The sequence below is a fragment of the Pipistrellus hanaki genome (assembly GCF_964339955.1).
Source record: "Pipistrellus hanaki genome assembly, chromosome: 12".
NCBI classification, from domain to species: domain Eukaryota; kingdom Metazoa; phylum Chordata; class Mammalia; order Chiroptera; family Vespertilionidae; genus Pipistrellus; species Pipistrellus hanaki.
Genome location: NC_140514.1, coordinates 53694571 through 53709358, shown reverse-complemented (window position 1 = coordinate 53709358; position 14788 = coordinate 53694571). Strand labels below are relative to the sequence as shown.

At 36.7% G+C, this 14788-nt stretch overlaps 1 protein-coding gene across 1 annotated transcript in view; it reads right to left on the bottom strand.

The window, feature by feature from the left end:
- The window catches only part of LOC311630856 (testis-specific gene 10 protein-like), a 220543-nt gene that overhangs the window by 34470 nt on the left and 171285 nt on the right, over window positions 1–14788 (bottom strand). The window contains exons 10-14 of the mRNA XM_084900345.1: window positions 14403–14518; window positions 11165–11319; window positions 7119–7174; window positions 5854–6022; window positions 2683–2793 (exon numbers count right to left, since the gene is read on the bottom strand). Of these exons, the coding sequence (XP_084756471.1) occupies window positions 2683–2793; window positions 5854–6022; window positions 7119–7174; window positions 11165–11319; window positions 14403–14518 (607 nt within the window). The remainder of the gene's footprint in view (window positions 1–2682; window positions 2794–5853; window positions 6023–7118; window positions 7175–11164; window positions 11320–14402; window positions 14519–14788) is intronic.

The following is a 14788-nucleotide window of genomic DNA, read 5'->3' as shown; positions in this document are numbered from 1 at the left end:
ATGGAACCACACTTTCAAAACCTTAAGACAGATAAGCTAAAGTAGGATCTTCAGGAAAGCAGTCAGCTCCACAAATAATACACTATATTTAGTAATCATTTTGAGGCTATATTTAAAAAAATATTTAGTAGTATGGTTTGGCCAACTCATTTTAAAAAATAATTTATAATTTTGGTAATTAATTAAGAAGGCACTAGGTCTCTTTCTCTCCTACCTGTTAATAAACAGGGCATATTTAGAAGCATTGGACTAAATAAAATGACCAAATTACAATAAATAATGTCTCACACTGTAAGGCTTTCAAATCAGATTTAAATCCTCACAATATGATTAAGCATAATTTTGGTTGAAATTAGTTAATATTACCACATTGTGGCCTAATGGTACTTTGACTAATTTGAAAGATCTTTGCAGAGTGTTAGTTAACAAGTTCACAAGCCAAACTATTGTCTGTCTTTCGAGATTCAGATATACCAAATGTGGCAGTAGGGATCTGATGTGTGTTTTCCATTATTGTACTAAAAAGAATAGTTGTGTATTGGGTAAATGGTACAATATACATAAACTAGATGTTACCCACACCAATCTTTACCCTCTTAATTTTCTGCAGCACTCACTGTCTATGCCGTTTCCTTAAAACTGCCTTACAGCTTTAGGAAATTAGATGCATATGTACAATCTCCCCAATAACAACTTGGATTCCTCAAAGATAGGAACCAACTTTTATATTAAATTTATTTTGTGACTAGGTAAATACTGTACAGGTTCAAGTTTAAATGGTAAAAAAGAATTGGCATAAAACGTCTTTCCCTCCAACCATCAAGGGCCCCTTCCTTGTGGCAACCAAGAGGCCATATTTTACCCTTTTTTATATCTGTCCAAGGAAGTCAGAGCAGTGTGGGGCCCAAGATAGGCAGCAGCATAAAGAAAGTGAAACTGCTGGGTATTCTCCAATTCTCTTTCAAGATGTCTTTACTTCCAAACCTGTATCCCACAGCTCCCTCTGGTGGTCCCCTGTGCTCATTACAACATTCGACCACAGCAAGGAACCCTTGCCCTTCTGGACCAATTTATGCATATAGCCTCTTCTAATTGCTCTCTCTCCTGATATTCTTACCCTTCTGATTTATTCTCCCCAACATCTCCAGAATAATCTTTCTAAAAGGAAGTTATTCAAATGACTTCTGTGTTTCTGTTGTAACAAAATGTAAAAATGGCATTCAAACAAGTCCTTCTTCCCTCTCTGCTATCACCCACCTATACACGCCACTCTCGCTACAGGACATACTACTCCCCTTAATGCCTTTGCTGATGCTGTCCCCACCGCCTGGGGTGCCATTCTGTTTCCTTTCAGTTTTCATCTCTGGCACCTCTGCACCGAGGACACTGCATGCTGAATGGAGGAGTGAATGAAGAATGTACCTGACAGTTCTTACTAGGCCACCCGTGCTTTGTGCTCTCTGGGGAAAGGGGTGCCTGGATCCATCCAATGGTGCTGTGAAATGAAATCCTCCTAGCATGCTAAAAGCTAAGAGAAACCTGATGTGTGATGTCTAAAAACACAACTCCAGAATCTAAAAGCCCCAATCCTTAATGTGACAGGGTAGGGAGAAGAGGAGGGCTGATTTACACTAATTCAGAGCTAACTATGCTCAATGTTGCTAAGATATTCAGTTATTCATTTTCTGCCCTGTTCCAGAATAGACTTACATGGATCATTGGGCTAGATCTGCTGACTGCCCCGGGTGTTCTTCCCAGTTACAGCGGGGACAGAGACTAGGAGAGGTTGAGTAGCCCACTAAGTCCATGCCATTAAGGAGAAGAGGAGTCAGACCTATCTGACTCCAGAGCTCTGTCCATTCGTGATATTACACGCTGGCTTCTAAAGTCAAGAAGTGTGGAAATGCCTGCTTTGTCAGTGTAAGCTCGCTGCTCTATTGCCTGAAAGCAAGGATTGCGATTTGGGAGTCCTTACACTCTCCATCTCTCAATGTCCTAAATAACCGAATGAACACCACACATAAATGCTCTACATATGTTTGTGGACTGATATGAAATAATATGTTCAATAAAATGAAGAAAACAGATTTTCTTGGGGTGAGTTTCTATTAATGGTTTCAGTGGTATGTAGGTAACAAACACTAGACCTATTATAATCCAACTATACTTTTTAATCAACTAGACTTCACTATTTTAGATAACATTTTACTAAATGGACACATCTAACATCATTTATCAAGGCTTCTATTTATTCCAGGATTGTCACATATGCACTGAAATTTCCTTTAAGCATCCACACACCTGGTCAAATGGCTACTGGCGGAGAAGTGGCGAGGAGAGCCATCTGCCTTCTGATCCTAAGAAATAAATAGACTCACAACAGCATGATCAGTTCTGATCTGCTACACAATGTGGAGCCTCTTTTGTCCACGTTTGCACCTGGAAGCTCTACCATTTTCAAATATGAATGAACCAAAGTTGATTCTGGCCCCCTGTCCTTTACCAGTTAGGAGGATTCTGGACATTGGTGGTGTTCTAAATACAGAATATACCCATCACTGACAACACTAAAATAAGCTATGCATTAAAGGAAGACTTGGTTCAGCTCTCCCCTTGAGTGTGATCAGAAGTTCAGTGAAAACTCAGGTATCTTGAGAAAGGAGGGGGGATATACATACGTACTTCAGATTTTAATATATTCTTCAGCTTGTTAACCTCCAAATTAGTATCATGGACCTTCTGTTTTATATCATTAAGTTCATTATGAGTATCATTCAATTGTTTAGCCAGGGCCTATGAAAAAATATAGCTAAATTTAACTACAAAACGAATAAACAATTGCTCTGTGTCAAAACCACCATGAATAAGTTTTTAAATATTTATTATAAGTAAAAATTAATATACCTAATATATAAAGCTCATATAAAAAGTGAGAAACTGTGAGTCCAAACAGTAAATGGGCCAAAGTCCCAAACAAATAATTCAAAAAAAGGAAGCACAAGTGGATAATATAATACTTTTAAAAGTTAAAAATTTATTAGTAAATCAAATAAATGCTAATTAAGATAATGAAATACTATTTGCCTATAAATTAACAAGGATTTAAAGCTATTTTGTCATGGCAAAGAATGGGCATTTCCATGTATCATTGGAGTAAATGTATATTTGCAAAAAAACTAATCTGTGATCTGTGGGACACACCCCCTCCTCCGTGTACCAATTTCGTGCACTGGGCCTCTAGTTTTTAATGACAGAGGAAAACATCCATCTATAGTTAGTGAAAAAAAAATCAGGACAAAACATTAAAAATACCTCATTCTAATTTGTTTTTAATTGTGGTATTCAGGGTAAAAAAAATTTTTTTTTAATCCTTACCTGCGGGATATTTTTCCATTGCTTTTAGATAGAATTGAAGAGGGGAGAGGGAGAAAGAGAGAAACATGGATGTGAGAGAGGCACATCCATTGGCTACCTCCAAAATACTCTCCTAAAGGTTGGATATAGAACCTGCAACCATTATATGTGCTCTTGATTGGGAATAGAAACTGAGACACTTCCTGGCTAGCATGGTTCAGTGGTTGAGCATTAAACTATGAACCATGAGGTCATAGTTTGATACCTGGTCAGGGCACATGCTCGAGTTGTGGGCTGGATCCCCAGTGTGGGTGTACAGGAGGCAGCTGATCAATGATTGATTCTCTCTCATCATTGATGTTTCTTCTCTCTCTTCTCCCTTCCTCTCTGAAATCAGTAAAAATCCATTAAAAACAACAACAACAACACACAACCCTTTGGTGCACAGGCTGACGCACTTAGCACTGAGCCAACCCAGTTAGAGCAGGGTGAAATTTTTTTTAAGGTTTCTGTTTTCCACATCTTCTGTGATAAGGGTTCTTTATCTGCCCTCCACAGAGGAATCCATCTTCTACCACTGAGCTTATGACGCAAATGAAGGAAAAAGCTACTGTTGAAAATATGAAAATTGTTATGATATCAATTTTCTTTTGATTATACAAAATGTTTGTAAGATTTTTAAAAAGCAGGTAAATCTTATACTGTCCCTACAAAATATTTATCAAGTGATTATGCTGGACTCTGATAAGTGCTTTCTAGGTATATTCTCACTTACTCTCTGTGTTTACAGATGATGAACTGAGATTCGGAGAAGTTAAGTGATATTATTACACAGCCAGGCAGGGGGATTTTAACGCATGTGGATCCTAAACATTCCACTCTACTGTCCCCTCATGTAGAAAAACCATGATGTAAAGGGGTATGTGGTTTTATTCCAGCTACATAAAAAGTTCATGTAAAATATGAAAAATTTCAAAAATAGATTGAAAAATAGTAAAAATATGTTAATGGAAACTGTGTAGTAAAAATGAGTTTTTAACTTATTTTTTCCATAAATATACAATAGGTTATATTTACCTTTAGCCTATTTTCTAGAGCTTTAGAGAGCACAAAATTATAAATTTACAATTTTTGTTTTCAATGCCATTAAATAAATTTTAAAATATAGGTTTTAATTTATAGAAAAGTTGTAAAAATACTAGAGTCCACATATACTCTATATTCAGTTTCCTCTTTCATTTACTTGTTCTATTAGTATGCTACACCGATCAAAATATTGATACATTATTAATTCAAGTTCATATTTTATTCAATTTGTTTCATTTTTATTTGTTTAATCATTGATTTATTTTTATTATTTTTTATTTTTTAGCATAATTATACTTTTGTTTATTTTTTCTTTATAGATTAAGGTATTACATATGTGTCCTTATCCCCTCCTTGCCCTCTTAACTCCCCACTTACCCCCCTGGTGTCTAAGTCCATTGGTTAGGCTTATATGCATGCATACAAGTCCTTTGTTGATCTCTCCCTCTTACCCCCACCATCCCCTACCTTCCCTCAGAGGTTTGACAGTCTGATTGATGCTTCTCTGACTCTGGATCTGTTCATTAGTTTGTTATATAATAATTTTTTTTTTTTTTTTTGAGAAACAGAAAGAAAGAGAGAAAAAGAACTGATTTGTTGTTCTGCTTATTGATGCATTCATTAGTTGATTCATGTATGTGCCTTGACTGGGGATCGAACCCGCAATCTTGATGAATCAGGATGTTGCTCTTATTGAGCATCAGGGCCAGATTTTTTTCATTTTTATGTGCTGTCCCTTTTCTGTTCCCAAATCCTATTATTCGTTAACTTTGAACACAGTATTTTAACATAAATAATTTTTATAATTAACAAAATGTTGCATCTTTATATCTATTTATAAAAATTAAAAATATTTAACGGTTAAAACACAAAATTTTATGATGCAAACAAAACACAACTGAGAATGACAGTACATGGGGGATATCATTTGGACTGAAGAATTTTCAGTCGGAGAAAAATCTTCCAAAATAGAATGTTTTTAATGGTCAAATTAAAATAATATTGGAAGTGAGAAATGTGGGTAAAGTATATTGGCGTAGGGAGAAAGTTATTATAAAGTAAATTTTTCTGAAAAGATTTAGTGCTAAGGAGAACCAAAAAACCATACACTCATACTTAGAATAATAGTCCCTGAAGTAAACCTACCATTTCTTAAAAGTTTCTGAAGCTTTTATCTTCATTTGTTGAGTACTTCTAAGGTTGAATATACATCTATCTTATTCCCTGCTCCCACTCTCCTTAATATTTAACATTTTATGCCTGAAAGTCTCATTTAGAAATCACGTGGCATATTGTGTAATAGAGGTAAAAATGGCTGCTTCCACAGCCTGAGCTTTTCTACAGAATGAAAGGAGAATCGCGCCTCAGAGGAAATGTGTTCTCTTGGAGAAAAAGAGACTAGGACAAATATACCTGGTTCTCTTGTTTAGCTTTAGAAAACTGTTCTTGGAGATTGTCATTCTCATGAGCCAAGATATCTCTTTCCCTGGCGATTTGAGCCAATTCGTCATTTGTTTCATCCAACTGCCTGCGCATCCTGGAAATGTCTTGTTCACACATAATTAGCGCTTCAGTAGACTGTCTATTGCACAAATCAAATAGTACGTCAGAAGGGACATTTCACCAAAACAGAAAAACAAATTCTCACATGACAGAAGATGGACAGTTAGCATAAAAACATTTGAAGAAGTTTTAAACACATTTAAATTTATATGAATAAATACTGTGAAAATAGTGCATTCCAGTTTCTCTGTGTTGCCAACATTTCACTATGGAAAAAGGATGCTGAAAACACATAACAGTCTAAGTATTACCTAAGTATTTCAAAACTTCTGACATTCAAATATAAGAAAGCTTTCCTGTGACCTCTAGCTGCCATGGCTTAGTCTCCTTTGCAGGTTCCTCTTCCTCTGCCCTCTTAAAATGTAAGCGTTCTGAGGGCTCAACTCTTAGTCTCCTGTTTCTTACTCTCTGCCATCGCTCAGACAAGTACTACTCATATCCATGGCTCCCACCCCCGTCTATACCCTGAAGTCTCTGAAATCATTACCTCCAGCCTTGGCCTCTCCTTAGTCTCCAGACTCTCATATTTAACTGCGTATGAGTCAGATATACAAGGTCTCAAAGGCTCTTCCAATTCAGAGGAAAGCCATTGCTTTCCACAATCTCTACACGTCCAGTATTTATCCCTCAAAACCTGGCATTTTCCTATATTTTCTTCCTCTGAAGCACCTCACCCCTGACCACACTCGCCAACCCCAATCTGTCATCATTCTTCAGTGTGGGTAATCTTTCTAACACAACATTCTCCTCAAATTCCTTAATGATTTCTTATTTCCCAAAGGATAAAATCTAGACTCATTTGTCTATAAGTCAGGCCTCAATGCTTAGCTTTTCCTCCCTTCACACCTCCTCTCTCACTTTGGATTCCAACACTCACCTACTTGCATTCACCAGGCTCTTGAACTTTATGTGGTCTGTGGTTCTCTGCTGTCCTTTCCTTGGCAGACGCCATATCCTCTTTTACTTCCCTACACAGTCTTAGGCCTCCTTCCAGCATCAGAAAGGGATCACCCTATATGTAACACTAAGCCCCCATTTCTTACAAATTTGTACCTAACATAGTATCTTGCCCCTAATAAATATATACTCAAATTCTTATTGGACAAGTGGTTTACCTTGATGCCTGTTCCATCTCAGCAATGATATTCTTCATGCCTGAAATGGTCTTTTCCTTGAAAAGTAATATAAGTATGACATAAAAAAAATTATCTTAAACTGTTATTTCTGTTAAAACTGAATGAACAAAAATCAATTTTCATTTACATTTGGGTTTAATCATTTATGCTCTATTCATCTTTCCTACACGTTAAAATTAAAGCCTACTATATCAATGCCAATATTTGTACTAGACAAAAACAATCCATTATGCTCATTAAGACTACACTTGGGTGTACTGATATGAGATCAATGTGCCAAATGCTGTCAGGCTTTTGCTGTCCCCCAACACCAGAGCCTCCAGAGCGCTCTGTACTGGAGGCAGACCAGTTGTTTGCACCAGGGCGTTCTCCATGAGGAGCAGACGGATTCACTTCCTCAGGCCACGTTATGAAACCCAGGAAAGTGAATGATGTGAACCTAAATTTAGTTCCTAAGACTAATAACTTTAAGTATATTATTTATATTAGTCATCAATATAAATAATGGTCATAAATCCACGTAGCTGCTAAAATGGAGTTACTTATAAAAGTCTATTTTTAAGTTTAAGTGTGAGTTAAATAAGCATAAGGCCTAGAGTAAAAAGTGAATAAAATAAACTACTGATATTCTCCCTTTTCAAGGGTGTGGTGAGGGAGATTCAGGAGTCAGTCAAGGCTGAAATAGGTATGCTTATCTTCATGCCATCAATACTATTCCCACACTTCCTCCTTTGAAAATGCTTGTTGATGGTGAACTAGTTAAAGATACTATTCACAGACACTTTGGCTAACATTAGTCCTGTTCTTTCACTAAATAACTAGATTTCACTTTGCCCTTTGAAGTTTGAAATCCTAAGTGACCAAGGCAACAAGATGAAAACCTAAACCTATATTTCCAACCAGTTCTGTTCCTGTTCATCAGGAAAGTTTAGTCGTATGTACATGTTGTGTGTGTACATGCATGTATATGTGTTATCTCCCTTTACTCATGTGTTCCTCTCTGGGGTAATTTTAGTTCTGGTTTCCCATTCTGCTTCTGGTAGAATGGTGCAGATGGATATTGGAATGTGGTTAACATATCCATTAGCAAAGCAGTTAACCCCCATTTAAGAAGCCAAGCCAATCAAGGAAAAACTCAAAGAGAAAATACCACTTAAAATGGAATGTTTATACATGCATTTGAAATATAATTTAATACATTTCCAATTAAATTCTGAAAAACAAATTGAACTTTTAGTATTTCTGAAAGTCATTACGTGGTAAAGCTTAAATATGATTTGTAAGCCTAACAAGGACTTTCTTTTATCAATAGAAATTCATCTTGAAAGTATGACTATATAATACTAAGAACTTTGTAAAGTATCCAGGACAACAAAATTACTGTGTAAAATCCAGTAATATATCCTATCAGCAGTATTTTCTCTTCATATTACCCTAATATCAGCATCTATTGACATTTATGCAATCATTGTCAATTTAACATTTCTGTACAACTTCAATGTTTGTCCTATTAGAGACATGGATTCAAGTTAATTGTTAAAAATTTAATCTGGGAAAGATGGTCATAAATCCATATAGAGAAAAAAAATAAACTAAAATATCATACAGATAATTATGGCTTTTATTACTAAAAAGCCTGTGAACTTCCTAATGAGTTTTCTAACTTTAACTGGTAGTAAGTAGTAGGGCATCTTTTTAAATTACCAATAAGATGAAAAAACTTCCTATTATTCATTATAATATAGACTTTCCATAGGAATTTATTTCTGTAATTTCCAGATTAGACTAAGAGTATTGTTTTTCATTGTATGGTATTTACAAATTGAACTCTAAAATATTATTGTGGAAACTGTTTCCTCTTTGCATGTCTAATATTGCTTTAAAATATTTGTTTCTCCTCAGAGGATGGATGTGTTAATGTTCATGATCTTATACAAGATCATCAGATGGATTGGCAACTCAATATTCCTTGTGAAGGAAAAGATAATGTTAGTAAACAGAATGGAAGGAATGTGAGATATAGAGATAGTCAAGGGAAAACAGATAGATCTGAATAATCTGTTTCTAAGTGTTAGAGTTTAAAAAACAATACACACAAACTCGAATAGTAGTGTTTAAATATGAGAAAAAATTCTATCCCCCAAAGCCATAATATTTTTTAAAATATTAAAGTATAGCTTATAGAGATGAGTCAGCCTTTTAAATAAGTAAACCAATATTCAGTATCTCAGGCACTTGGATGACTTCCATTAGGCTCATGATTTCTCAAATCCGATAACTTCAATTCCAGTTTCTCTCTAAACCTAAAAATCCAAGAGCCTAAGGATATTTCAGCATGCCCCAAAGGCCCGTGGATCGCCTTCCCCTCTGAGCATGCCCTGTTTCCCCTGCTTCCTACTTCCTGCATAGCAACTGCTCACAGGGTTCCTGGGTCAGAAAGCACTTGTCAACCTTACTCCCTTTGTCGACCTATTTTTCCCATGGATATTGCCACTCTCCTGCACAGTTCTTATCATTTTACTCCTTACTAGTATCCTTGTCACCATTATCACTTTCCTATAATTCATCTTTTACATGGGTTAACAAGTGCTACAATATTTCTTTTAAAATAAAGATATAACTGTAATGTTTTGTTTATATTATTTCATTGGTTCACTATATCAATGTTATTCTAAACTCAACATTACATACATTTTTAAATGTTAGCTTACCTATCCATCTCTTTTTTTTTTTTTTTTTTTTTTTGCCATCTGCCCTACCCCATGCTTACCTCTCTGCACTCTATGCTCTGGCATTATAAACTATCAAGAAACCCTGTGACACTCTCTGGTGAATGCCACTGGGCTCTCCTAAGTTGCTCTACCGTCTGGGTTTCCTTTCTCTAATAGGCATCTGTCTGTCTGAATCACTCTTCCTCTCACTTAGCCTTTCTCTAAGTCTCTTCCTGGCTGGTTCCTAGTCAATTTTCAGGGCAGTCCAGGTACTATCATCTCCTGGAAAGCTTTCTAGATCTTCTCCTCTCCTAATCCAACCTGCAGGTTAAGTCAACTGTGCTTCTGCCAGACTGCACATTGTGCATGCACAGCACATTCTATCATAAAGTACCTTTACTTATCTGTCTCCCAATTACACTGCAGGCTTTGGAAGGCGTGTCCACTCCTCCTTAGTTTCTAACATAATATACCTGGTACTTGTCAATAAATGTTTGTTTTATGGGTGAATAGATAAATGAGTGAATTAGTTCCCTTAGAGAGGGGCAAGGCCTTATTCCAATGATGCTGCTTTGCTTATGACATCTGTGGAAAATACAATAGTTTAGAAATTGCTTTCAGAACCACTTTATAAGCAAGAAAAGGGTATGAATATTTCCCTGTCTTTTTGGCAACATCTTTTATGTTGTTTGAACAACAAAACTGAGGAATGGAGATTATTATCCAGCTTTATTTACCAACTCCATAAGGCAGGGAGGGCAGACCTTTTTTCTGCCAAGGGCCATTTGGATATTTATAACATTGCTTACTATAATTCACTAAATCTATGTTGCTATAAAAAGGTCGTGTGTTTATTGAATTTTGAGTCTGCCTGTAGTTGCACTGGCAGGGCCAGACCAAACGATGTTGTGGGTCTTACATGGCCCCTGCCATATTGTCTCATCTCAATGGCTAAGGATGATGTAAAAACCTGCATCTAGTTCTGAACACAATTACAAAGGCAGTTTTAATGGAATAAACATATTGCCTCCCACAGTGGCTTCCTGAAGATATAAATTCTGGTGTGCTTTTAAAAAGAAATCAATCTCACTGCTTTCTTTTTCATTTGAATATTTGATATTTGAATTAGTTCTTGTCAGCATGTTAACTGCACATTGATGAGAGAAAGAACACATTTTTAAGACTATTCTGAAATATTTCAAAATCACATTTCAAAGTTTCAGCTCTCTAGAAAAAAAAATTTGAGAGAATCCTATTATTTTATTCAGATTTCAGTGCAAATAATTCTTTTAAACCACAGTTCTCAGAACATACTTTCATTGCCAAACTCTCTCCAAGGGATGCGATATTCTCAGACTTTTTATCCAAGCATGCTTGCAGGCATTCCTTTTCTTTAACCAGATCATTGAGGGTTGCACCAAGGATGCTGATTTCTTCTCGCTGGGCAATGCTTTGCCTTGTAAAATTATCTAAATATGTAACATAAAGGCATTTTTTAATCAAGATAATTATTCAGTCCAAGTGGATCGAAATACTTGTCAAAGTAAGTTCTCTTATATTATATTCAATGCCTACAAATAAGTATAGTATTCCAAGTAAAAACATGGCTTTTGTTAGTAATTAAAATCTAAAATGGCTCTCAAATGTAAAAGCACAATTAACACATTTGAATAAGAATAGCAAAGGAAAGCTCTAAATTACAAGTTCTCAAAGAAGATTTACATACTGTAGGTGGATGCAGACTGTAGGTGGATGGAGTTTGGTGGAATACTAAAATGACCATACACCACCAATTTCCCCTCTCTCTAAACTAGAATCATTGTTGCATATAAGTTGGTAACAGATCTTAATAAAATATTCAATTAAGTCATGTTCAGAGTCAAATGTCTTCTACTACTCTGATCTCTCTACATTTTTCCTAAAAATTCCTAGGAAAAAAAATCATCCCAGGACGTCTGAGTTGATTGTGAAAACACTGACAAGACAATGTCAATGCTGAAAGCCTAATGGCTGCTATATTTTCAAACTGTGGTTTCTCAGCCAGCACCATCAGCATCACCTGGGAACCCCAGCCTACTGAATTAGAAATTCTGACGGGGCAGAGCAATTATGTCTTAACAAGCAGCCTCCCAAGTGACTCTAATGCACAACAGCTTGAGAACCGCCTGAGCAAACTGGAAAAGACACAAAAGCCTTGGCCATCTGCTACCCCAGGAGCTGGCCCCAGTGGTCTGCACTAGCCCTCCAGCGGATTCTGACCACACCCAGTCTGAGAACCTCTGGTCTAGAGCTCTACTAGGGAAGCTCTGCTGGACTTGGTAGCCAAACTTCTTAACAGACTTCTATTCTCTCCTGTCTCTACTTTCTCACTGCCCAGTCATCCCTCAACTATTCCATTTTCCACATCCAACACTCTATCCAAAGTTGGTCATTGTTTCCCAAACCTTTAAAGTACTAAATCCAATCAATATTTCTTCATCCTCATCTTACTTAGGTTCTTGAAAGTATCTGATAGTTGATTCTACCCTCCTTCTTAAAACATTTTGCTTGCTTGCCTCCTCAAAAAATAAGACAAAACAAAACAAAACAAACAACAACAAAAAACAAACCTCACTTATAGGTTTTCTTCCTAATTCTTTGGTTTCTTAGTCCTGGATCCTCTTTTCCTCATTCTCTATATTTTCTCTAGGCGATTTCATGGTTTTAATATCATTTATATGCCAATATGTCTCAAATGTATATCTTTAGCTTAGGTTTTAACTTCTGAGGTAAAAACTTATCTATTTAACAGTTTACCTTACATTTTTACTCGCACTTACAATATTCAAAATGAGTTCTTCAATATGTCCTTTAATATTTACCTTTTAGTATTTCCCATCTCAATATAAAGCACCTAAATGACTCATAAATGTAAAAGTATAATTAACACATTTGGGGGAGGGGGGGCAGACTATAGGTCAGGGGTCTTCAAACTACAGCCCGCGGGCCACATGCGGCCCGCAGAGGAGTCTGATCCGGCCCGCCAGGTTTTTTAGGCAGTGAGCGCAGCCGAGGTGTTACAGTAGGAATTAGTAGTTCATATAGTCCGGCCCTCCAGCTCTCTGAGGGACCGTGATCTGGCCCCCACTTTAAAAAGTTTGAGGACCCCTGCTATAGGTGGATGAATTTGGGTGGAATAATGAAACCACCATTACCCCCTTCCCCAATTTTCCCTCTCTCTAAACTAGAATCATTGTTGCATATAAGTTGGTAACAGATCTTAATAAAATATTCAATTAAGTAAACATTCAATTGTAGTTCAAAACTATATTACAGCTAATGTTAACAATATTCCCTCTGTTTAAAAATGGGCTCTGCTCTACTCCTAACCAAAATTTTACTTTACAGCCCTAACTGATTTTGGGTATCTGCCTCAGTGGATAGTGTTGGCCTGCAGACTCAAGGGTCCTAGGTTTGATTCCAGTCAAGGGCATGTACTTTAGTTGCAGGCACATCCCCAGTAAGGGCTGTTCAGGAGGCAGCTGATTGATGTTTCTCTCTCATTGATGTTTCTATCTCTCCCTCTCTCTTCCACTCTGTAAAAAATCAATAAAATATCCTATATAATAAATAGGTAATATGAAAATTGACCATCACTCCAATACACAAAATGGCTGCCCCCATGAAGTCAAAGATGGCCACCAAAAGATGACCAGCAGAGGAAGGCAATTGGGAGAGACCAGGCCTGCAGGGAAGGGTAGTTGGGGGGCATACAGGCCTGCAGGGGAGGGCAGTTGGGGGTGACCAGGCCAGCAGAGGAGGGCAGTGAGGGGTAATCGGGCCAGCAAGGGAGCAGTTAGACATCGATCAGGCTGGCAGGGGAGTGGTTAGGGGGTGATCAGGCTTGCAGGCAAAAGTAGTTAGGGGCAATCAGGCAGGCAGGCGGGCGAGCGGTTGGGGGCCAGCAGTCCTGGACTGTGAGAGGGGTGTCTGACTGCCCAGTGGGATCAGGCCTAAATGGGCAGTAGTACATCCCTCAAGGGGTCCCACAATGGAGAGGGTGCAGGCGGGGCTGAGGGACTGCAACACCCCAATGCATGAATTCTGTGTAACAGGCCTCTAGTATAAAATAAAATAGAAGTTTTACCTTACAGTTTTAAAAATGAGTAAATTATGACCATATTTTCATAGAGATCACTGGCAACTAACATAAATAGGAGACTTTATAAAAATAATTTTCTCTATAAATCCAAGAAATATCATAGATATAGCCAAATATATGAACACTTTCTAGTGATAGTAATATATATGTGAACTTCATTTCATTACAATAGCTTAATATCACATAAAAATTTGTAATTACTTCACTGAAAAATTTGAAGCCATGTCTAAGTATTTATGGTGCTAGATCTAAGTAAATAGTTTATTATCAAAGAAAAACATATTTCCATGATCGGAATCATAAACTTTTAATTGAAGGGCCTATCTCCAAGTTTATCTTGTTATAACTGAGAGAAGAAAGCTTTTTTCTAGCAGATGTAAAGAAAGTAGTATCAGGAAAAAAATAACTCACCAATTTTTTCATCCAAGCACATAATTTTCTCCTGTGTAAGCTGAAGCTCATATTTTTTCTTAGCAAGGTGCCGCTGACTATCAGAAAGGTCTTTTTCTGTATTTTCATATAAAACTCTGTAAACATTTTAATAATAAAACTAATTCTGAAATTTTCATGTTTTATCAACCTCTTAGTGTATTTAAATCTAAAAACTTTTAAGAACACTAATAAACATTTTCCTTGTTAGTATCTTCCTAAAGCCACATATTAGGATGTTTAAGGAATAGAGGGTAAAAAGGGATCCTCAGTCCACCACTCCAACATAAGCTATAATTAGCATTTTGGTGTTCATTATTCAGTGTTGCTGTTTTTTCATATTTTTCATATTAATGTTATGCATATTT